The sequence below is a fragment of the Coregonus clupeaformis genome, chromosome 7, assembly GCF_020615455.1.
Source record: "Coregonus clupeaformis isolate EN_2021a chromosome 7, ASM2061545v1, whole genome shotgun sequence".
NCBI classification, from domain to species: Eukaryota; Metazoa; Chordata; class Actinopteri; order Salmoniformes; family Salmonidae; genus Coregonus; species Coregonus clupeaformis.
The window spans coordinates 15431486-15456771 of NC_059198.1; the positions used below are offsets into that span (position 1 = coordinate 15431486).

General features: G+C 43.5%; 1 protein-coding gene across 2 annotated transcripts in view; it reads left to right on the forward strand.

Moving 5' to 3' along the window:
- The window catches only part of LOC121569919 (DNA topoisomerase 2-binding protein 1-A-like), a 36375-nt gene extending 13642 nt beyond the window's left edge, over positions 1-22733 (forward strand). The window contains exons 11-27 of one of the 2 annotated variants that reach the window (XM_045221177.1): positions 186-532; positions 696-868; positions 2577-2788; positions 3050-3372; positions 5742-5927; positions 6008-6123; positions 7559-7682; positions 7859-8023; positions 8297-8393; positions 9532-9742; positions 10054-10295; positions 10518-10648; positions 10777-10879; positions 11381-11544; positions 11768-11986; positions 13703-13864; positions 22445-22733. In XM_045221177.1, coding sequence (XP_045077112.1) covers positions 186-532; positions 696-868; positions 2577-2788; positions 3050-3372; positions 5742-5927; positions 6008-6123; positions 7559-7682; positions 7859-8023; positions 8297-8393; positions 9532-9742; positions 10054-10295; positions 10518-10648; positions 10777-10879; positions 11381-11544; positions 11768-11986; positions 13703-13864; positions 22445-22591 — 3122 coding nt within the window. In that variant the 3' untranslated portion in view covers positions 22592-22733. Of the gene's footprint in view, positions 1-185; positions 533-695; positions 869-2576; positions 2789-3049; positions 3373-5741; positions 5928-6007; positions 6124-7558; positions 7683-7858; positions 8024-8296; positions 8394-9531; positions 9743-10053; positions 10296-10517; positions 10649-10776; positions 10880-11380; positions 11545-11767; positions 11987-13702; positions 13865-22427 lie in introns of both variants that reach the window. The other variant, XM_045221178.1, reaches the window with a different exon arrangement.
- The last annotated feature ends 2553 nt before the right edge of the window (positions 22734-25286 follow it).

A 25286-nucleotide genomic window follows, 5' to 3' on the forward strand; every position in this document is an offset into this window, starting at 1 on the left:
GAAGAATATTAAGATATTCACATTGCCTAATGTTGTATCACCACTATACAGTTTTTCCTGTTGACATACTTGTTACTGTTAGCTTGATTGAAAGTCACAGAACCTGCCCTCCCAGGTACCATGTGCCACCATAATATCCTCCTAACTTCCTCTCTTCATCCGCCATTTCTTTCCTCCAACCCCAGTGGAGATGCCTCCACCAGCTGACAGCAGTCGCCACAGGAGGCAGAGCTCTGCAGCACCAGAGCCCTGGGTCTCAGCCCCAGACCAGGCTTCTACTGCAGCCGAGGGTGGGGCCGGAGCTGACTCCACCCTTCAGGAGGCCGGTGAGGCGGGCCTGTTTGCGGGGAAACGCTTCCTCCTGGTGGGCTTTGGGGCCGAGGCGGAGGCCCAGCTGTCGGTGCTGGTGACGGAGAACTGTGGGAAGGTCCTGGTGGGGCGCACGCGGGCCGTGGCCGACTACGCTGTGGTGCCCCTGCTGGGCTGCGAGGTGGAGGCCACTGTGGACGAGGTGGTCACTGATACTTGGCTGGTAAGAGAGGGGATGTTGACAAACATTCTGGCTCCGTGTTTTTGATGTCTTTCTGGTGTGGTGTGGGTGGGCTCTTTAGGCCAAGTGTGGGATTATCAAATGTGTGTGCGAGTCTTCACTAAGCCATATTGTGTGAGTTTTAACCAATGTGTCTTTTGTGTAGGCCATGTGTGTGGAGCAGCAGTGTGTGTTAGAGCTGGGCTCACACCTCTTGTTCAGCCCTGTGTCAGTGATGGAGGGCCGCTCCCCTCTCAGTGACTGTGTCCTCTCAGTCAGCCAGTTCACCGGGGCGGAGAGGGAGTCCCTGGTAGAGCTGGCCAAACACCTGGGAGCCAGGTAACCACCTAACCACCACACACACGAGGAAGGACACAGTTTGCTCTTGTAGTAGTATACAGGTTGCACAGTAGATAAATGGCACCAGCTGCAGTTTAAAAAAATAAAAATAAGAAAAAGGCTACAGTTCAAGTACAGCGGTTGCTCAGTTGAAGGGCCACATTGTACACATGTTCATAACAGAAGCGGAAGATGTTGATTTGAAAGCGTTATGATGATGCTGGGAGGGCCATGGTGCTGTCACTTTTGCACAGGATTAAAGCTCATAGATGCTCTTAAACTTCTAGGCTCACTGAGCAGCCCTGCAGTGGCTCTGTTAAATGCACAGTCCCAGGTTGAGCAGGACAAGATGATTACTGCCAACGGTGATACACTGCACCCAGACTAGCCCCAAGGCAAGCCGCACACGCCTGGGAGTCATTATGCTCAGGTAGTGGATGCTGTGGCAAATAAACGCACATCTATCACCATGATGTCTAGATTCATCGAGAGTTTAAAAAATCATATCAAAATAACAAAATGTGCCTTGCACCATCCCCAGAATAGAGTACATCACAGGGAATGCTATAACAAAGCATTGTGGAAGAACACAGATCAATAGATTGCTGAACAACGTGTAGGACGGCTGCCAGAGCCATTCTTTGTCTCACCAATCCGTTGATTATGTTGCTGTTCACCAGTAAAGTCAGGAGAAGAATGGAAAGGATAAAGGGTTTCCCTGAAGTGATGTGCCAGAAAAAATGGGCATAAGAATCAAGCTCCTCTTGAACAGAGCACACGGTACTGTTGGGATTTGTTGAAGCCATAGTGTAAGACTTGTTGATCAGATGTAGTAGTCATTGGATCCTGAAGGGATAGCTCAGTGCGTCTGCTCTGCTATATTCTACCAGACTCATCAGATGAATCTTTCTGATGTGCCGTATTCTCGATGTACGGAATGCAGCCCTATAATGGGAGGTAACTCGCAGACGATTGATCAACTAAAACACTATAAACCACACTAAAGCTTGTCTGCTCAGAGGAATTGTAGGCATAGGCCTATCCCTAGACTCCATTTACACAGGCAGCCCAATTCTGATATTTCTTCCACTAATTGGTCTTTTGACTAATCAGATCGGCACTTTTGCCAATAATGGGCAAAAGATCAGAATTGTGCTTCCCGTGTAAACGCAGCCTTACAATCGCCAGTGGTGAATCCAATACAAAATGTAAGAGGCTGGCTGCACGCTCGCATTAAGAATGGACAGAATATGTTCCAGCCTTGCCTTATATTTAGCATTTGAATAGCTTCATTTGAATAGTAAATGTGTCCATTTGAATGGACACATTTACATCAAAGGACTGCACATTTTCAATAGGGCTGTAGGTGGATCCAACCTTTCCAATGAGACCTTAGGGAACCCCTAAGTCAATACTTGATGAAGGCACCATTAGCAGCAAAAACAGCTGCAAATATATTCAGATAAATGCTTTGTTGTTTTTTTTGACATTCTAATTTTATTATTGCATCATACTCCGTCACACACACACACTGGATATACTAGTCCCTTCTTGTCACAAACAGACATGTATTGCACTGAGAACGAAGTAACCTGTGGCTTATGTGTCAAACTGAAAGCCTGCAACAAGAACATTTGTGGCATATTTGTGCGTAGTTTCTCTTGTCTTACTATTTTCTCACCTTTCCATCTATCCATCCTCTGGACAGTGTCCAGGACTACTTTGTGCGCATGGCCAACCAGAGGAAGGCCATGCTGGCTAGTACCCACCTGGTGCTGCAGAGCCCTGAGGGCACCAAGTACCAGGCGGCCCAAAAGTGGGGGCTGCCCGCTGTCACCCTGCGCTGGGTGCTGGAGTCTGCCAGGACGGGCCGGAAGGCAGAGGAGGGGAGATACCTGGTGGACTTGCCCTGTTCTCCAGGTCAGTCTGCCTAGCAATCATAGAGACTTCTTGAATGGATTTTAATTGAATGGAAAACCATATTTTCCTTTTTTTTTTTTTTTCTGCCAACAGCAGTGGGGGATGAATGATGTTTTGGCAAAACTTTTAGTAACTTCTGGGCCGTTGAAACCTTAGCATTTCATTTATTGAGAGGGGATGAGTTTTGCACGAACAGTTAATGCTCTGCTGTATGTGATATATTTCATCTGAATCAGTTTATGTATTCCCTCTGTTCCCCAGAGAGAGAAGAGGAGAGTTTTGTGGGGGGCTCACAGAAGCCATGCATGCCCCCTCCCCCAGCCCGTAACAAGTCCCCAGAGATTCCACTGCTGGGCCCCCAGAGCGGGGTGGCCGTCACCCCCCTGGACACGGGCCGGTTCCAGAGTAAGGTGTTCCGCTCCGTGCTTGACCAAGGCCAGCTAGACAAGGACTGTACCACTCCGGGAGGTCAAGAGGGGGACAGGAAAGCAGGGGGGCAGATAGAATCCCCGGCGCTGCAGTTGGACACCCCCTCCCGCTTCCTCTGCCGAGACCAGCTCTTCAGACCCACCTTCAATGTCAAGGTAAAACTCACTTGTCTCTATAGTGCGCTATACACTGAGTATACAAAACATTAAGACCACCTGCTCTTTCCATTACATAGACTGACCAGGTGAAAGCTATGATCACTTATTGATGTCACTTGTTAAATCCACTTAAATCAGTGTAGATGAAGGGGAAGAGACAGGTTAAAGAAGGATTTTTAAGCCTTGAGACAATTGGGACATGGATTGCGCATGTGTGCCATTCAGAGGGTGAATGGGCAAGACAAAATATTTAAGTGCCTTTGAACAGGGGCTATGGTAGTAGGTGCCAGGTGCACCAGTTTGTGTCAAGAACTGCAACGCTGCTGGGTTTTTCACACAACAGTTTCCTGTGTGTATCAAGAATGGTCCACCACCCAAAGGACATCCAGCCAACTTGACACAACTGTGGGAAGCATTGGAGTCAACATGGGCCAGCATCCCTGTGGAACACTTTCGACACCTTGTAGAGTCCATGCCCCGACGAATTTAGGCTGTTCTGAGGACAAACGGGGGGCTCCAACTCAATATTAGGGAGGTGTTCCTAATGTTTGGTACACTCGGTGTATATGGAATAGTGTGCAAAAACAGTCATTGACGGAATAGCGTTGAGCATTGGGGTGTTACGGTGACCGTAATACCACCACACCGGCAGTCACGAGTCATGACCGCAGTCAAATTCCACGTGACCGTTGAGTCACAGTAACTAGGCTTCTCCAAAACTGCACTCTGATGCCGCTGATGGTCATTAGTACCCTTCCAAACTTGCTAATGGCCTAGTACTCAGCGCCCTGGAACACGGTTGGAAAGCACATAGCCTACAGAGCCTAGTGAAACATTTGTTCTCATAAGCCCAGTCATTGAGCAATCGAGTTTTGACTGGCCGTTATTTAAAAGAGGATTCCAGCTTTCTCGTGCTGCTATATTTATTGCTCAATTCTTAAAATTAAGGACATTAATTTGCTTTATAACCGGTGTAGCCTACCTGGCATATTAAAAACATAACCGCACGTAACTTCCATTCGCTATTCGAGTGCAGGCTACAGATGACGTGTACAAACATTTGTGGACCATTTTAAATCTAAAAGAATTCAACCCATACTGTATATTAGTAGGCTATATGTAAAGACCAGATTAAATTCTGGGTGAGAATATTAAATGCTTGTCAAATAGTGAATGCGAGACTGAATTGTGTTTAGCCTGCGCAAGAAACAAAGCAGAGCTCATGCCTTTCATGCTACTTTTTTAAAAATAATTATGCAGCCTTACAATGTATTACAAATCTAAACGTATAGCCTAACGTTTATCACAACTAAAGTTGCATAGATAACTGTAAAATAAGCATATAGGAGGGACCTGTTTCTTTGTTAACTGCTCACCCTCGGAAATGCGTTTGGGGGGGAAAAATATCCTTTCTATTTTATTCAGCTATGTTCAATTGTATTCTTCTTACTATAAAATAATGCTACAGGAATTCATAGCAAATCTTGCCTGCTAACTGAACTAGTGTAGCCTACAGCCATATGGCATAGCCAGATCAGGACCTAACATAAGGACGACTCAGAATGCGCTATATTGTTCTTCTGAAATGGGCTACATTTTCTTCATATAATGTTTCTTTAGACCTGCCTAAAATAAATAATTGATTTATTGTGATTGTGTAGGCTATATTAAATTGATTTATTAGATCAATATTTTACATTAAAATAAAGTAAAGGGTTTAAAGTATCCAAAACAACCAAAAGATAGATTTCCACAAAACAGATTTTCGTTGCATTTTGTGTTTTTCCCAACAATGAGTCGGCGTGACATCAGATGGGTTCTCGAGATGTTCCAAAGGTCTGTAGATGTTCCAAAGGTCCGCATCAGTGGCTTGTAGGCTATGCGCAGAAGCCCGGAGAAGCTGAACGTGTTTATGTTAGAGAAATTTCAAGGTTTTTCAGCTTCATATTCATCCTCTCCAGCACCACCCGAACATCAACATGTAACAATTGCACCTTTCTATGTTTTGTAGTAAAAAAAGATAGAGGAAGATCAATGTTTCCAATGACATCGGTGTGCATCGTGTGATTTTAACCAATTATAATTAGGCATTGTCTACTAATTGGTTGATGTCATTGGAAACACTTATCTTCCTCTATCTTTTTTACAAAACATAGAAACGCGCCAATTTCTCATATGTTGGGGTGGTGCTGGAGAGGATGAATATTTTTTTTACATGTCCCTTTTAATGGTCAATTACCGGGAGACCGGCAGTTATTTGCATGACAATCACCGGCTGACAAAATGTAATGACCGCCACAGCCCTAGTTGAGCATTATATTATAACAACACACCTTGAAAGTATGTATTTATATATGACATTCCAGGCTGCGTTAGAGGCGTTGGACACACCAGGGGGCAGGTCACAGCAGAGTCAGAAGGTCACGACCCCGCTGTCAGAGATCATTGGGAGAAACCTGAAGGTGGCCCTGGCCAACAGCACCCGCGGCCACGACCTTGACCTCCAGGCCCTTACAGCCAGCCCTCAGCTCAGCAAGGAGACCTACGGAGCGGTACAGTACAGACACAGCCAAGTTCATATACACAGTTGTTTATATGCCAGTGTGACTGGTGTCTCTTTGTGTGCCTGTAGGTGGAGGAGAAGGAGGCTGCTGCCCTGGCTGGTGTGGTGATCTGTGTGAGTAAGAAACTGAGCAAGAAGCAGCGGGAGCTCAACGGCATCGCTGCCTCACTGGGAGCTGGCTTCAGGTACTCCTCTCAACTCAACAATACATACTCGCAACTACGTCTAGAATGTTAGTCATTTTTATTTATTTTTTATTTCACCTTTATTTAACAAGGTAAGCCAGTTGAGAACAAGTTCTCATTTACAACTGCGACCTGGCCAAGATAAAGCAAAGTAGTGCGATAAAAACAACAACACAGAGTTACATATGGGGTAAAAAAAACATAAAGTCAAAAAAATAATACAACAGAAAATATATATACAGTGTGTGCAAATGTAGCAAGTTATGGAGGTAAGGCAATAAATAGGCTATAGTGCAAAAATAATTACAATTAATATTAACACTGGAATGCTAGATGTGCAAGAGATGATGTGCAAATAGAGATACTGGGGTGCAAAAGAGCAAAATAAATAACAATATAGGGATGAGGTAGTTGGGTAGGCTAATTTCAGATGGGCTGTGTACAGGTGCAGTGATCGGTAAGGTGCTCTGACAACTGATGCTTAAAGTTAGTGAGGGAGATAAGAGTCTCCAGCTTCAGAGATTTTTGCAATTCGTTCCAGTCATTGGCAGCAGAGAACTGGAAGGAATGGCGGCCAAAGGAGGTGTTGGCTTTGGGGATGACCAGTGAGATATACCTGCTGGAGCGCATACTACGGGTGGGTGTTGCTATGGTGACCAATGAGCTAAGATAAGGCGGGGATTTGCCTAGCAGTGATTTATAGATGGCCTGGAGCCAGTGGGTTTGATGACGAACATGTAGTGAGGACCAGCCAACAAGAGCGTACAGGTCACAGTGGTGGGTAGTGTATGGGGCTTTGGAGACAAAACGGATGGCACTGTGATAGACTACATCCAATTTGCTGAGTAGAGTGTTGGAAGCTATTTTGTAAATGACATCGCCGAAGTCAAGGATCGGTAGGATAGTCAGTTTTACGAGGGCATGTTTGGCAGCATGAGTGAAGGAGGCTTTGTTGCGAAATAGGAAGCCGATTCTAGATTTAACTTTGGATTGGAGATTCTTAATGTGAGTCTGGAAGGAGAGTTTACAGTCTAACCAGACACCTAGGTATTTGTAGTTGTCAGACCCGTCGAGAGTAGTGATTCTAGTCGGGTGGGCGGGTGCCAGCAGCGTTCGATTGAAGAGCATGCATTTAGTTTTACTAGTGTTTAAGAGCAGTTGGAGGCTACTGAAGGAGTGTTGTATGGCATTGAAGCTTGTTTGGAGGTTTGTTAACACAGTGTCCAATGAAGGGCCAGATGTATACAAAATGGTGTCGTCTGCGTAGAGGTGGATCTGAGAGTCACCAGCAGCAAGAGCGACATCATTGATATACACGGAGAAAAGAGTCGGCCCAAGAATTGAACCCTGTGGCACCCCCATAGAGACTGCCATAGGTCCAGACACGACACTTGCCATTAATGATGTGCCATCCAATACTGTGTGTGTGTTCCAGGTGGTCGTGTGACGACACCGTAACCCACTACATCTACCAGGGTCGTGTGGGGGACAACACGCGGGAGTACAGGGCTGTGAAGGAGCAAGGGGTGCATGTTGTGTCCCAGCACTGGCTGCAGGCGGTATGGAAGGTTTCCAGTACACACACACACACACACACTAAACACAAATGTTCTGCATAAAGTAAACGACAGGCAGGCTCTATTCTTATATCAGACTGAACAGTCACAAAACGTGTTGCTGTAGTTCGTGTGCGTGTTTGTGTGTGTCCTCAATACTGACTCATTGCTGTCTCCAGTGTGCTGAGGATCAGAGACACGTGTCGGAGTCTCTCTACCCGTTCACCTACAACCCCAAGATGAGCCTGAACCTCAGCCAGATGCCTCCTGACAGTAGCCGGAGGTCTCCCCCTGCCACCTGCACCACACAACTCAGAGACCTCACTGAGGCCCAAGAGAACAGGGTACGTTCCTTACAGAAACCGCTCACCTCTAGATCTGGGGCTGTATGTATTAAGCGTCTTAGAGTAAGAGTGCTGATCTAGGATCAGGTCCCCCCCGTCCATGTAATCTTATTCATTGTGATTGAAAAGACAAAACTGATCCTAAATTAGCACTTCTACTCTGAAATGCTTGATACATACGGCCCCTGTATTGCTCAATGGTTTGAGTGTCTGGGAAATGGTGCATGGAGGCTGTCAGTTAAAGCTTTTTTATCATAACCTCGTCTCCCTCAGATTGAAGATAATTCCGTAGAAGACGCCACAACCTCCCATCACGTCACTGAAGGAGAGACTGACCAAGAGCAGGGCCAGGACAATGCAGAGGAGAAAGGTGGGGCTCTTATGCACTGATGATCCACTGATCTGCCCTTCTGTGCTCAAGTGCATTGAATTGAAACATTCCGGGTCCATACTTGTGAACTCTTGCTAAGACCACAGGTTTAAACTTTTTAGAGAAACTATAATAGTTGTTAGCTAATGGACAAAATTCAGTGTTTTTGCTTATGTTTCACGCACATCCATGTGCTTTTACGGAAAAAGATGGAGGACGATTATACAACAAAAGTTTATATTCGTTTATCGTTAAAATAAAATAAGAGGCTCATGATCTTTGTCAAGTAGCACTAATTTACCCTCCATTACTATCACCAAAGATGGTGGATAAATTAATGTCTTACTCAGGTCGTTTTAAAATGGTCCCAGTTCCGGTCTGCTTAAGGGGTGGCTCTCCCATGGACACCAATGCGATAGCAGCTCTGTCTGGTCTGCTTAGTTCATTGACTGTATATGAACCAGGAAAAATGAGCAAGTGGGACGTCTCGCTTCCTCTTCCAGCTCTGCTATCACTGCCAGTTGCTGTCCATTAAGGTGGTATGATTGGAATCTTTTGAATACGGTAAGTGTGGGTTCGAGTCCCCCTTGCGACAAACTCTACTGCTGGTCCTCGAGTAAAGTACAACATTATAATGATGCATATAAAATGTACAATTTAAATGTACACGTGTATGCAATATATATGATTATTAGCAGTATGTTTGTCTACAAGGCTGAAGATAGAAGCAGCTCCTCATTAAATCTATTCTTAATCTTCATTTTCAAGGTGCTGGCTGCACTTCCCTTCTCAACACACTAACACAATAAGTGTAACTTCTACATTTCAAAGTACAAAGAAAATATCCTCTGAGATTTGAACCCTTGCTGCAAACTCTGAAAATTAGCACGTTTTCCAATGGGAAAAGCTAACAGCTAGCATAGTTGTAAAAGCTTTAAACCTGTGGTCTAAGCAAGAGTTCGTAAGTATGGCCCCTCCTGGTTCATACAGAATATGAGGCTGTTGACTGAAAAAGTTACGTTTGCACTTATCAGGAGTGAACTGAATATCTGTGAGTGCAGGTCCCCAAAACACACACATACATACACACTTCACTTTCTTTCATTCCCCTCATCCTCTGACCGTCTCTGTCTCCCAGACCTGTCAGAGACCCTGGAGATGAGGGAGAACCTCCAGAGGCAGCTGCAGGAGATCATGTCAGCAACCAAGATGACCACCAGCAGGCGCTCTTCAGCCCGCCTGGGCTCCGTGGGGACAGACTCCCATACCCCTGGCCTGGGCTCCGTGGGGACAGACTCCCATACCCCTGGCCGCAACGCAAACGTCCGACGCACAATGGAAGCACTGCGGTACGAGACACCGACAGACCGGGGGGCTGCAAAATGTGAAAATAACCTTCAATTAACCTTCACTACTCAGTTTCCCTGTGCCGATGACCAGATCTGTGTCCAGACAGTCATCCCATTGTTTGGTTTTCAAATTCCTCTGCGCTACAAATGTTTAGATTTTACTTGAGACTGAGTTGAATTTGTGCTGTAAGTTTGTTGGATGTTTACAATGTAAATATTTGTTTGCCATGTAAATAAGGCATGTACATAGTTACAGTGTGAAAAAGGGCTAACTCTCTCTGTCTGTGTCTCCCTCTTCTGGTGTTACTCAGGATGTCTCGCCAGGCAGCCGTGGACCTGAACACAGAGCCGTCTCAGAGTGAGCAGATCGTGTGGGACGACCCAACTGCCCGGGAGGAGAGGGCCAAGCTTGCTGACAACCTGCAGTGGCCCGGCAGCCCTTCCCAGCACTCTGTGCCCCTGGCTGTACCCTCAGCAGCACCCCTATCCCACTCTGACAATGCCGGAAACGCACTCCGGGACTCCATGACCGACTCTGAAATGGTGGAAATGGGTGAGGAGGAGGGGAATTAAAAAAGTAGTCCCCTGTCTTCAATCATACTCAAGTGTTGCTAAAGTTGTAAAGTTTCAAAGGAGTTAAAAAGAAAGTGCAATAGAACTTAGAAATTCTGTTTTTTCAATCTTGTTATATATGCCAACGCACCTGCAGCAAGAGATTCTTTCTATTGAGGTGCCAAATATTTACCTAATGAAAAACATTCTCCCTCCTATTCAGCGGAGTGTGACATGATTGACCAGCAGATGGGTGAGAAGGTGATGACCGTGCCAGAGCCTGACCTCCTCACCCCTAAAGCCCCCAGCATCGCCTTCCCCCTCGCCAACCCCCCCGTTCCCCCAGAGCCACAGGTAACCACACACACCCTCCCTACCCTCTTGTAAGGTGATATTATAAGTAAATGTTTAGATGTGAATTGTTACTTAGCTGCGCAATGGTGTACTGTGACAGTGACGCTAAAAGTCTGTACTGTCAACAGACCGAAGAAGAGAGTGAGGCGGCGAAGGAGCCTCCTCGGTTCCAGCTGTCCTCCCTCAACCCCCAGGAGAGGATAGACTATAGTGCCCTCATAGAGGACCTGGGTGAGTCTCAATCCTGCTCCCTGACCACCTAACTAACTAGACGCTATCTTCTTTACCGTCTCTGTGGTACATATGTCATCCCGTGTGGCTCAGTTGGTAGAGCAAGGCACTTGCAACGCCAGGGTTGTGGGTTCGATTCCCACAGGGGACCAGTATAAGAATGTATGGACTCACTACTGTAAGTTGGTCTGGATACGAGTGTTTGTTAAATGACCCAAATGAAAAGTAGCCTCAACTCGTTGGTGCGTCTCAAATTGTCACCCTAATCCCTATATAGTGCACCACTTTTGACCAGGGCCCATAGGGTTCTGGTCAAAACTAGTGCATTATATAGGGAAAATGGGGCATTTGGGACCCACCCTCGTGTCTACTTTTTTTATCTGCATTGGTCTTAAAACATTGTATTGTTTCTTTCTCTTCTGAGACGTCTGTTTGTCAGTCCCCCTATTGCATTTGTCTGTCTGTCTCTTTGTCTGACTATACATGTCTGTGTTCCTGTAGGGGGCGTGGTGCTGGACAAACAGTGCTTTGACCCCAGCTGCTCCCACATCATCGTGGGGAACCCCCTGAGGAATGAGAAGTACCTGGCAGCCATGGCCTCCGGGAAGTGGATCCTGCACCGATCCTACCTGGAGGCCTGTCGCTCCGTGGGACACTTTATCCAGGTCAGGATCTGCATCAGACCACCACAACATGCCACTATTTCCTCCACAGACTCCTAGTGCCATCTTTTTGGATTTAATCTTTATTTAACCAGGAAGTCCCAATGAGGTCAGACATCTTTCACAAGGGAGAACTATCCAAGAAGGGGCAGCTCAGTTAAAAGATACATCTTGTTTATGTATCTTGACTTTAATGGAGAGGGTGTACATACTGTGTGTGTTCCAGGAGGATGCGTACGAGTGGGGCAGTAGCTCCATCCTGGATGCCCTACCCTCCATCAGCTCCCAGCAGAAGAGGCTGGCATTGGCAGCCATGCGCTGGAGGAGGAACCTGCAGGAACACAATGACCTGGAGGGAGCGTTCAGCGGTTGGACCGTCATGCTAAACATCGACCAGACCAGAGAGTCAGGGTTCAGACGACTACTGCAGTCTGGTGGAGCAAAGGTACAAACAAAACTCTTAAAGGGTAACTCCACCGCTTTTCAACCTCATTGTCATTATCTCCAGCACAATACCAGTGTCAACATATGTGAAAACGGCACATTTCTACGTTTTGTAGAAAGACATTTGAAGTTAAAAAGTTATAACCGATGACCTAATCAAAAGTTAAAACATACTATTTTTAACTTAGATTTTCAAACTCTGAGATTCACGGTGACGTGGGAGCAAGAAAATACCCTCCCTTGGGCTAGAAACTCGTTGCAGGTTTTGAAAATCATTTTTTCATTTAATCCTGTGATGTCACAGAGACTCATTTCTTAATACCTTATCTTTTTAACCACAGATCATAGAAACGCACATATGTAGACACTGGTTTGGTGCTGGAGATGATGAATATGAGTTTGAAAAATGGCGGAATTGCCCTTTTAAGGCCTTTTCTCACCAACTGCGTTGAGATATTTTCTTCCTAATTCCGAAAAAATACAGATTCCAGTTTTGACATACTAAACCATTCACCCCAAGTCCAATGCGTTTTTCCCTTTACGTATCCAAAACAATTGCATAAAATCACTAGCGCTGCTGCGGTCATTCTCAGTGGCAATATGTTGTTCAAAGTGGCTAGAGAGGACACAGTAATGAGAGAAATTCTATACTACTGGAAAACATAATATGCTACTGAAAATATTAGGATAGGCTATTCATTCTATTGGATGAGTCATGAAAGGAGCTTGGCTACATTTCATTCAGTTGCACCCCATTTAATAAGAGAGGAAACTCAAAACTGGCACCTGTCGTCATTCCTTGCACATATGCTGACCATCATGACGCTTGCTGCCTACCGTTTTCTTTCAACCTGATTAAAAAAGAGATGAAGTCCAGACAGGCTAGGCCTGGGAAACTTTCTGAATGGACATAGAGAATTAGTAACTCATACATGCACACCCACCCACCTAAAAGGACCCATCAATCAAAGCCGCCTGCAACGCATCTCACTCAGACACTTAAGCAAATCACATTATTCGTTTTCCAGAAACATATTAAAGCCTTGTCTTAGCTTCAAATTTATAGGGGAGTGCCTTCAGAAAGTATTCATACCCCTTCGACTTATTCCACATTTTGTGTTACAGCCTGAATTAAAAATGGAATAAATAGATTTTCTTCTCACCCATCTACACACAATACCCCATAATGACAAAGAGAAAATGTTTTAATAGAGATGTTTGCGAATTTGATTAGAAATTAAATACAAAAATATCTAATTTTTATAAGTATCCACACCCTTGAGTCAATACATGTTAGAATCACCTTTGCCAGCAATTACAGCTGTGAGTCTTTCTGGGTAAGTTGCTAAGAGCTTTGGCAGTGTTCCAGAATTTATTTTTGCATGCAAAAAGACTCCAAAATCAAACATGTTCAGAATAAATTATTGACGGATTGCGGCAGGACTGTATTTCGCAATTGACTTGAACGGTGTCATAAGCAAGACGTGCTCATATAAAACAATTTTTTGACTTGGTGAGAGGGCCTTGACTGTCTTCTCTTCACTTACTGTTTCTTAGTATGGAGAAAGCTTATGATAGAAACTTCTGCTTTTCAAGTATCTGACTTCCCATCTCCTCCATACCTTTGTAGATATTGACAACGTGTGCACTTCTGGATGTTACTCCATCCACACTCTTGCCTAACCTCTTTCTCTGTTCTCCCTAACCCTCTCTCCAGGTTCTCCCCAGTCCCTCTCCATCTCTGTACAAGGGAACCACGCACCTGTTTGCAGAATTCAGTCGGTTGAAGCCGGGAGACTTCCGGGTGGACGTGCCAGAGGCCATGTCCCAGGGAGTCAAATGTCTGAAGCCAGAGTTCATCGCAGATTACCTCATGCAGGTTGGTGAGACTGTAACTAAAGCACATAACTGCCTCACAAAGTGACATATGCTGAAGGGAATATGTGTCTGACTACTTTTTAAAGGCAGTTTACAGTGCCTTCAGAAAGTATTCCCACCCCTTGACTTTTAACACATTTTGTTGTGTTACAGCCGGAATGTTAAAATGGATTCAATTGAGATTTTTTGTCACTGGCCTACACACAATACCCCATAATGTTAAAGTGGAATTATGTTTTTAGAAATGTATTAAAAATGAAAAGCTGAAATGTCTTGCTTTAATAAGTATTCAACCTCTTTGTTATGGCAAGCCTAAATAATTTCAGGAGTAAAAATGTGGTTAACAACTACCATAATAAGTTGCATGGACTCGCTCTGTGTGCAATAATAGTGTTTAACATGATTTTTGAATGACTACCTCATCTCTGTACCCCACACATACAGTGCATTTGGAAAGTATTGACTTTCTCCACATTTTATGTTACAGCCTTATTCTAAAATTGATTTTTGTTCTTTTTTTCTCATCAATCTACACACACTACCCCATAATGACAAAGCAAAAACAGGTTTTTAGACATTTCTGCTAATTTATAAAAAAAATTATAACTGAAATCACATTTTACGTAATTATTCAGACCCTTTGCTCAGTACTTTTGTTGAAGCGCCTTTGGCAGCGATTACAGCCTTGAGTCTTCTTGGGTATGACGCTACATACTTGGCACACCTGTATTTGGGGAGTTTCTCCCATTCTTCTCTGCAGATCCTCTCAAACTCTGTCAGGTTGGATGGGGTGTGTCGCTGCACAGCTATTTTCAGGTCTCCAGAGATGTTTGTTCAAGTCCGGGCTCTGGCGGGGCTACTCAAGGACATTGAGACTTGTCCCGAAACCACTCCTGCGTTGTCTTGGCTGTGTGATTGGGGTCATTGTCCTGTTGGAAGTTGAAACTTCGCCCCAGTCTGAGGTCCTGAGCGCTCTGGAGCAGGTTTTCATCAAGGATCTCTCTGTAATTTGCTCCGTTCATCTTTGCCTCGATCCTGACTAGTCTCCCACTCCATGCTGCTGAAAAACATCCCAACAACATGATGGTGCCACCACCATGCTTCACTGTAGGGATGGTGCCAGGTTTCCTCCATACGTGACGCTTGGCATTCAGGCCAAATAGTTCATTCTTGGTTTCATCAGAACAGAGAATCTTGTTTCTCATGGTCTGAGTCCTTTAGATGCCTTTTGGCAAGCTCCAAGCGGGCTGTCATGTGCCTTTTACTGAGAGTGGCTTCCGTCTGGCCACTCTACCATAACGACCTGATTGGTGGAGTGCTGCAGAGATTGATGTCCTTCTGGAAGGTTCTCCCATCTCCACAGAAGAACTCTGGAGTTCTGTCAGAGTGACCATCGGGTTCTTGGTCACCTCCCTGACCAAGGCCCTTCTCCCCCAACTGCTCAGTTTGGCCAGCTCTAGGAAGAGTCTTGGTGGCCACTGTGTTCTTGGGGACCTTCAATGCTGCAGACATTTTTTGGTACCCTTCCCCAGATCTGTGCCTCGACACAATCCTGTCTCGGAGCTCTACGGACAATTCCGTCAACCTCATGGCTTGTTTTTTGCTCTGACATGCACTGTCAAGTGGTGGACCAGTATTTAGTCAGCCACCAATTGTGCAAGTTCTCCCACTTAAAAAGATGAGAGAGGCCTGTAATTTTCATCATAGGTACACGTCAACTATGACAGACAAAATGAGGAAAAAAATTCCAGAAAATCACATTGTAGGATTTTTTATGAATGTATTTGCAAATTATGGTGGAAAATAAGTATTTGGTCAATAACAAAAGTTTTTCAATACTTTGTTATATACCCTTTGTTGGCAATGACACAGGTCAAACGTTTTCTGTAAGTCTTCACAAGGTTTTCACACACTGTTGCTGGTATTTTGGCCCATTCCTCCATGCAGATCTCCTCTAGAGCAGTGATGTTTTGGGGCTGTCGCTGGGCAACACAGACTTTCAACTCCCTCCAAAGATTTTCTATGGGGTTGAGATCTGGAGACTGGCTAGGCCACTCCAGGACCTTGAAATGCTTCTTACGAAGCCACTCCTTCGTTGCCCGGGCGGTGTGTTTGGGATCATTGTCATGCTGAAAGACCCAGCCACGTTTCATCTTCAATGCCCTTGCTGATGGAAGGAGGTTTTCACTCAAAATCTCACGATACATGGCCCCATTCATTCTTTCCTTTACACGGATCAGTCGTCCTGGTCCCTTTGCAGAAGAACAGCCCCAAAGCATGATGTTTCCACCCCCATGCTTCACAGTAGGTATGGTGTTCTTTGGATGCAACTCAGCATTCTTTGTCCTCCAAACACGACTGAGTTGAGTTTTTACCAAAAAGTTATATTTTGGTTTCATCTGACCATATGACATTCTCCCAATCCTCTTCTGGATCATCCAAATGCACTCTAGCAAACTTCAGACGGGCCTGGACATGTACTGGCTTAAGCAGGGGGACACGTCTGGCACTGCAGGATTTGAGTCCCTGGCGGCGTAGTGTGTTACTGATGGTAGGCTTTGTTACTTTGGTCCCAGCTCTCTGCAGGTCATTCACTAGGTCCCCCAATGTGGTTCTGGGATTTTTGCTCACCGTTCTTGTGATCATTTTGACCCCACGGGGTGAGATCTTGCGTGGAGCCCCAGATCGAGGGAGATTATCAGTGGTCTTGTATGTCTTCCATTTCCTAATAATTGCTCCCACAGTTGATTTCTTCAAACCAAGCTGCTTACCTATTGCATATTCAGTCTTCCCAGCCTGGTGCAGATCTACAATTTTGTTTCTGGTGTCATTTGACAGCTCTTTGGTCTTGGCCATTAGTGGAGTTTGGAGTGTGACTGTTTGAGGTTGTGGACAGGTGTCTTTTATACTGATAACAAGTTCAAACAGGTGCCATTAATACAGGTAACGAGTGGAGGACAGAGGAGCCTCTTAAAGAAGAAGTTACAGGTCTGTGAGAGCCAGAAATCTTGCTTGTTTGTAGGTGACCAAATACTTATTTTCCTCCATAATTTGCAAATAAATTCATTAAAAATCCTACAATGTGATTTTCTGGAGAGAAAAAAAGTCTGAATTTGTCTGTCATAGTTGACGTGTACCTATGATGAAGATTACAGGCCTCTCTCATCTTTTTAAGTGGGAGAACATGCACAATTGGTGGCTGACTAAATACTTTTTTCCCCCACTGAATAGACAGGTGTATGCCTTTCCAAATCATGTCCAATCAATTGAATTTACCACATGTGGACTCCAATCAAGTTGTAGAAACATTTCAAGGATGATCAATGGCAACAGGATGAACCTGAGCTAAATTTCAAGTATCAGCAAAGGGTCTGAATACTTATGTAAAGGTATTTGTTTTTTATTTTTAATAATTTAGCAAAACTTTCTAAAAACCTGTTTTCGCTTTGTCGTTATGGGGTATTGTGTGTAGATTGATGAGGAAAACCTTTTATTTAATCCATTTTAGAATAAGGCTGTAATGTAATAAATGTGGAATAAGTCAAGGGGTCTGAATACTTAATGAATGCACTGTACAATTTTCTGTAAGGTCCCTCAGTCGAGCAGTGAATTTCAAACACCGATTCAACCACAACGACCTATTGGTAGATGGGTACAACATTTAAAAAGCAGACATTGAATATCCCTTTGAGCATGTTGAAGTTATTAATTACACTTTGGCTGGTGTATCAATACACCCAGTCACTACAAAGATACAGGCGCACTTCCTCATTGGACAGCGAGGAAGGAAACCGCTCAGGGATGTCATCAGGGATTTCACCATGAGGCCAATGGTGACTTTAAAACAGTTATAGTGTTTATTGGCTGTGATAGGAGAGAACTGAGGATGGATCAACAATATTGTAGTTAATCCACAATACTAACCTAAATGACAGAGTGAAAAGGAAGCCTGTACAGAATACAAAATATTCCAAAACATGCATCCTGTTTGCATTAATGCACTAAAGTAAAACTGCAAAAATCGTGACAAAGAAATTAACTTTCTGTCCGGAATACAAAGTGTTATGTTTGGGGCAAATCCAACACGTTTATATTTTCAAGCATGGTGGTGGCTGCATCATGTTATGGATATGCTTGTCACCGGCAAGGACTACAGAGTTTTTTTAGGATAAAAAGAAAACTGAATAGAGCTAAGCACAAGCAAAATCCTAAAGGAAAGCCTGGTTCAGTCTGCTTTCCAACAGTCACTGGGAGACAAATTCACCTTTCAGCAGGACAATAACCTAAAACACAAGGCCAAATGTAAACTGGAGTTGCTTACCAAGACGACATTGAATGTTCCTGAGTGGCCTAGTTAGTTTTGACTTAAATCTGCTTGAAAATCTATGGCAAGACTTGAAAATGTCTGTCTAGTATTGATCAACAACCAACTTGACAGAGCTTGAAGAATTTTAAAAAGAGTAATGTATTGTACAATCCAGGTGTTGCAAAGCTCTTAGAGACGTACCCAGAAAGACTAAAAGCTGTAATAGCTGCCAAAGGTGACTCTAACATGTATTGACTCGGGTGTGAATACTTATTTAAGTGAGACATTTCTGTATTTCATTTTCAATAAATGTGCCAACATTTCTAAAAACTTTGTCATTATGGGGTATTGTATGTAGATTGGTGAGTGGGGAAAACAATTTCATACATTTGGAATTTAGGATGTAACACAACAATTGTGGAATAAGTCAAGGGGTATGAATACTTTATGAAGTATTCATACCCCTTGGGTAATTCTCACAAAACTGACCTTTTACCAATTTATAATTTTTCACGAAATGTCCTCTTTGTTCACTGAAATTAGCATCTGTACTTATCTATTTCATAATTATGTTTTTGGATCAGATTATGCATTTTACCACAATTCTCACAAAATTCTCTTTACTGCAAGTAAAAGTCCCAAAAAGTAAAAAACGAATCAATTTCTATTAATTTTTTTACATTGCTCTCCTAATGAAAAGACCTGAGCTAAACATGACATTGAAAATAAAAATATTAATTTCAGTTATAAAATTAAATCGCACTTTAATATTTGTAGCTTTTTAGCGGGTTCAGTAATGAGAAGGCCAAGTGGGGTAAAGGGGGTGTTTGAGAATAAGAACCTCATTCTGAAGGCATTTAAGCAAATAATTTTACTTGTGGCTCATCTAAGGACTACTCATCTAGATCAGTGGTTTTCAACTGATTTTGCCTCGGGACCCAAATTGAACCTGGTTGTCTCAGTCGCGACCCAATATTCACATCGTGAAAATACCATTTCGTAAACTATTTTTAATGCTATATTAAATGTAGCAAGTTAAATGACAAGGGAAGAACATTCCCACGTCTTTCATTGTCAATAATTAAATGTTGCCCATATTCTTGATGAAGAATGTTAGTAAACTCACTGGTTTGAGACTACAAAGTCAACCAAAATGGCGCTTCTAGTAGCTCTATATTAAAAATACTGTTTTTTTTTATGTAAGTTCATTATCATTTCTAAACACTTTCTACCTGGTTTAAGTTCAGACTGGAGTATATATTTTCATTTACTCAGACACCCGCAACCCATTCAAAACCTCCCGGGTCGCGACCTACCAGCTGCTCTAGATGCATCATGGGTGAATAAAACTTTATTTAAAAACTGATTGGAGTTTTACAGGAACTTTTAAAAAGTGTTTTGTTAATGAGACATGTCCACAGACAGTGTTTGTACATAATAAATATAGTTGAATGTTAACTTAAACTAGTAACAGTAGCTAACGTAATACTTCCAGGTCAACTGTAATATGAATACCATTGTAAAGCAGAATTTCTCCCCTTTCCAGCAAAGTCAATGATGAGATCTTCATGCTGCCCGTCTCTGCATGATTGTAGAAAGCAATGGAACTCCGCCGGGTCTTTTTAAAAATGGCGGGTGGTGAAGTGAAAGGGGGAGATATGAATACAATTTTTTTATGATTTATGGACAAACTACAGCAACATTTTTGTTTTATTCAAATAAGTTAGGTTTTTCTAAAGTAAAATGGTATAAAATGACCCGAGAATTTAATCTGGACGCATTTCGGTAATGAGAATTTGGGGTGAAACTGTACAAAATTCTGGCAACAATTTAAACATTGTTTAAAATAAGACGCTTTGCCAAAAACAAGACATCTTAGGCCTCAGAATGATAGTTGATTTTTGCAATTGCATCATGGTTCTGTAACCAATTTGCTACAGACATGTTTAAAACTGGTTTCATGAGTATCACCCATAAGTAATTTTGGGAAGGTCTAACGCGCGTGTCAAACTCATTCCACGGAGGGCCGAGTGTCTGCGGGTTTTCGCTCCTCCCTTGTACTTGATTGATGAATTAAGGTCACTGATTAGTAAGGAAGTCCCCACACCTGGTTGTCTGTCTTAATTGAAAGGAAAAACTAAAAACCGCAGGCATTAGTCCTCCATGGAATGAGTTTGACACCCCTGGTCTAAAGTGAAACCAGTTGGTTAATATTTGATCCATAAAATGGTAAGGTGCCTTCATTTAACCATACTATGTGATCAACCTTCTCTATAATACCCACCCTGGCCAGTTAAAGGTTCCCCATGTAACGTTTCCACCTGCAACTAGCGCCCAAATGCCAATTACAGTGAGGGGAAAAAAGTATTTGATCCCCTGCTGATTTTCTACGTTTGCCCACTGACAAAGAAATGATCAGTCTATAATTTTAATGGTAGGTATATTTGAACATTGAGAGACAGAATCACAACAAAAAAATCCTGAAAAACGCATGTCAAATGTTATAAATTGATTTGCAATTTAATGAGGGAAATAAGTATTTGATCCCCTCTCAATCAGAAACATTTCTGGCTCCCAGGTGTCTTTTATACAGGTAACGAGCTGAGATTAGGAGCACACTCTTAAAGGGAGTGCTCCTAATCTCAGCTTGTTACCTGTATAAAAGACACCTGTCCACAGAAGCAATCAATCAATCAGATTCCAAACTCTCCACCATGGCCAAGACCAAAGAGCTCTCCAAGGATGTCAGGGACAAGATTGTAGACCTACACAAGGCTGGAATGGGCTACAAGACCATCGCCAAGCAGCTTGGTGAGAAGGTGACAACAGTTGGTGCGATTATTCGCAAATGGAAGAAACACAAAATAACTGTCAATCTCCCTCGGCCTGGGGCTCCATGCAAGATCTCACCTCGTGGAGTTGCAATGATCATGAGAACGGTGAGGAATCAGCCCAGAACTACACGGGAGGATCTTGTCAATGATCTCAAGGCAGCTGGGACCATAGTCACCAAGCAAACAATTGGTAACACACTACGCCGTGAAGGACTGAAATCCTGCAGCACCCGCAAGGTCCCCCTGCTCAAGAAAGCACATATACATGCCCGTCTGAAGTTTGCCAATGAACATCTGAATGATTCAGAGGAGAACTGGGTGAAAGTGTTGTGGTCAGATGAGACCAAAATCGAGCTCTTTTGGCATCAACTCAACTCGCCATGTTTGGAGGAGGAATGCTGCCTATACCCCCAAGAACACCATCCCCACCGTCAAACATGGAGGTGGAAACATTATGCTTTGGGGGTGTTTTTCTGCTAAGGGGACAGGACAACTTCACCGCATCAAAGGGACGATGGATGGGGCCATGTACCGTCAAATCTTGGGTGAAAACCACCTTCCCTCAGCCAGGGCATTGAAAATGGGTCATGGATGGGTATTCCAGCATGACAATGACCCAAAACACACGGCCAAGGCAACAAAGGAGTGGCTCGAGAAGAAGCACATGAAGGTCCTGGAGTGGCCTAGCCAGTCTCCAAACCTTTAATCCCATAGAAAATCTGTGGGGGGAGCTGAATGTTCGAGTTGCCAAACGTCAGCCTCGAAACCTTAATGACTTGGAGAAGATCTGCAAAGAGGAGTGGGACAAAATCCCTCCTGAGATGTGTGCAAACCTTGTGGCCAACTACAAGAAACGTCTGACCTCTGTGATTGCCAACAAGGGTTTTGCAGTCATGTTTTGCAGATGGGTCAAATACTTATTTCCCTCATTAAAATGCAAATCAATTTATAACATTTTTGACATGCGTTTTTCTGGATTTTGTTGTTGTTATTCTGTCTCTCACTGTTCAAATAAACCTACCATTAAAATTATAGACTGATCATGTCTTTGTCAGTGGGCAAACGTACAATATCAGCAGGGGATCAAATACTTTTTTCCCTCACTGTACATACCAGTAGTAGCAAAGAAATAGAAATCCACCAGAGTAAAACATTTTTAGAAAGGTGCGTGACACTGCAAATTAGCTTTTTTTCCATGACTAGCCGGTCCGGTTGGTGTGTGTGTGTGTGTGTACAAGTTCTTCACATCCTTGCAACTTATGTTTTTTTAGTGGATTATGATAAAGTAAGAAGCAGTACCAAGCCATTTTAGGCGTTTCTAAGCAGTGTCCTTGTAAAACCATGAAGGAATCTAAATTACGGCTAAAATATTACATGTTGCTCCACTAACAAAATCAAGACTGATACTAAACCTCTCATAAAAGTCTGTATTTTTGTCCAGGAGCCGTCTACACCAATAGAGATGTACTATCTGCCTCAAGCGGCCCAGTGTCTGCCAGCGGGCACAGACGCCAGCCGCGCCACCCCCACCCACAAGCGCAAAGTATCAGGATATTCCTCCAAGCTCAAGAAGACACGCCTCAAGTGAAAACATCGGCATTTAGAGCTGTGGTGTCAACAAGTAAATTCCATCATTTTAGAAACGCCCTTGCAAGCCATAATGATAGTATGTCTGTAAATAAGAATTTTTTTTAATTAGTTGTATGAAAATAAAATGAATGTGACAAGTGGTTGTCGTTGTGATTGATTGCCGCTTTCACCAAGAGTCGGAGACAAAATGTCTCAAGCGCTCAACACAGAGATGCACTGTCAATGTATGTCCTGTAGAGGGCACTCTACAATCAGCTTGCATCCCAAGCATCATACCTGGAATGAGTGTATTTTAGTTTTTTGTTCTTAGCATCATATGCTGTACCATTGAGCTTTCTTTGCACCTCTGAGTGTACTGATACCAAAAGCATGGAAAAAATGTTGTAACCTCTCCTTTTTCCATTGACAACGTGAGTCCTCTCTGAGATCAATTCAACCTGCTGGGAACTGTGATAATTGCATTTGTTCAGGGTGTCACACCAGTGTCTCTCTGACCCATGCTGTCACACATCCTTTATCATTGTCATTACTGGCACCAGCCTTGTTACTCATGGCAACCACTTACCACCACGCTGCTGCCATTGCCTCTCTAAGCTGTAATTGTCATTTTTGACATGATGGAACATTGATCTCACCTACCAGATTCCAAATATGTGTATGTACAGTACCAGTCAAAAGTTTGGACACACCTACTCATTCCATGATTTTTCTTTATTTTTACTATTTTCTACATTGTAGAATAATAGTGAAGACATCAAAACTATGAAATAACACATGGAATCCTGTAGTAACCCAAAAAGTGTTAAAAAATCAAAATATATTTGAGATTCTTCAAAGTAGCCACCCTTTGCCTTTATGACAGCTTTGCACACTCTTGGCATTCTCTCATCCAGCTTCATGAGGTAGTCACCTGGAATGCATTTCAATTAACAGGTGTGCCTTGTTAATTTGTGGAATTTATTTCCTTAATGTGTTTCAGCCAATCAGTTGTGTTGTGACAAGGTAGGGGTGGTATACAGAAGATAGCCCTATTAGGTAAAATACCAAGTCCATATTATGGCAAGAACAGCTCAAATAAGCAAAGAGAAACGACAGTCCGTCATTACTTTAAGACATGAAGAACTTAGAAAGTTTCTTCAAGTGCAGTCGCAAAAACCATCAAGAGCTATGATGAAACTGGCTCTCATGAGGACCGCCACAGGAAAGGAAGACCCATAGTTACCTCTGCTGCAGAGGATAAGTTCATTAGAGTTACCAGCCTCAGAAATTGCAGCCCAAATAAAGGCTTCACAGAGAAACCACTACTAGAGGACACCAATAAGAAGAGACTTGCTTGGGCCAAGAAACACGAGCAATGGACATTAGACCGGTGGAAATCTGTCCTTTTGGTCTGATGAGTCCAAATTTGAGATTTTTGGTTCCAACCGCCATGTCTTTGTGAGACGCAGAGTAGGTGAACAGATGATCTCCGCATGTGTTTCCCACAGTGAAGCATGGAGGAGGAGGTGTGGGGGTGCTTTGCTGCTGACACTGTCTGTGATTTATTCAGAATTCAAGGCACACTTAACCAGCATGGCTACCACAGCATTCTGCAGCGATACGCCATCCCATCTGGTTTGGGCTTAGTGGGACTATCATTTGTTTATCAGCAGGACAATGACCCAACACACCTCCAGCCTGTGTAATGGCTATTTGACTAAGAAGGAGAGTGATGGAGTGCTGCATCAGATGACCTTGCCTCCACAATCACCCGACCTCAACCCAATTGAGAGGGTTTGGGATGAGTCGGACGGCAGAGTGAAGGAAAAGCAGCCAACAAGTGCTCAGCGTATGTGGGAACTCCTTCCGTACTGTTGGAAAAGCATTCCAGGTGAATCTGGTTGAGAGAATGCCAAGAGTGTGCAAAGCTGTCAAGGCAAAGGGTACCTACTTTGAAGAATCTAAAATCTGTTTTTTAAAATGTTGGTTACTACATGATTCCATAGTTTTGATGTCTTCACTATTATTCTACAATGTAGAAAATGGTAAAAATAAAGAAAAACCCTTGAATGAGTAGGTGTCTAAACTTTTGACTGGTACTGTATATACACAGAACAAGCTGACAAAGGCTACCCAAGGCAGAGGTCTACTTACTGTGATGGAGAATAAAGAAACCAATGGCAAAATGAGAAATCCCCAGAGCCCGCTAGATGTGTTCCAATCAATTCTGCTGCCCTTACAACAGCTGTGTGGCGCTCCCTTACTGTGAACACCAGATTTTGTTTAGCCACCTCTTACCCTGTTATGTTCCGATGCCAGGCTGGCTGGTGAGGGGAAGGGTTCCTACTACACGCCCATATGGAGGGGTAAGTGGTTTAACCTCAAAATGGCTAAGCTTCTGGTTGAATGCTTCAGGATTAGGGGAGAAGATGGGGGAGTGCTCCCCGCAGAGCAATAGGGTGACACTGAGGCTTTCAGAACCAAACTGGATGCGTAGCCTACATGTTCACTGATATGGTGCTAAACATGCTACAATAATATTGTCTTGTTGGTCACAAGAGTGGTCCTCTCACATGCGCAATACTCCCTAACCCATTTCATCAACTTAGTGTTTAACAATTGTGCTTCCATGTTGGCCAGCTATAGTACATTCACAATGGGAAGCCCAATTATATTAATCTGTCCCAGGTCTGTTTCTAGAGGCACAGATAAGG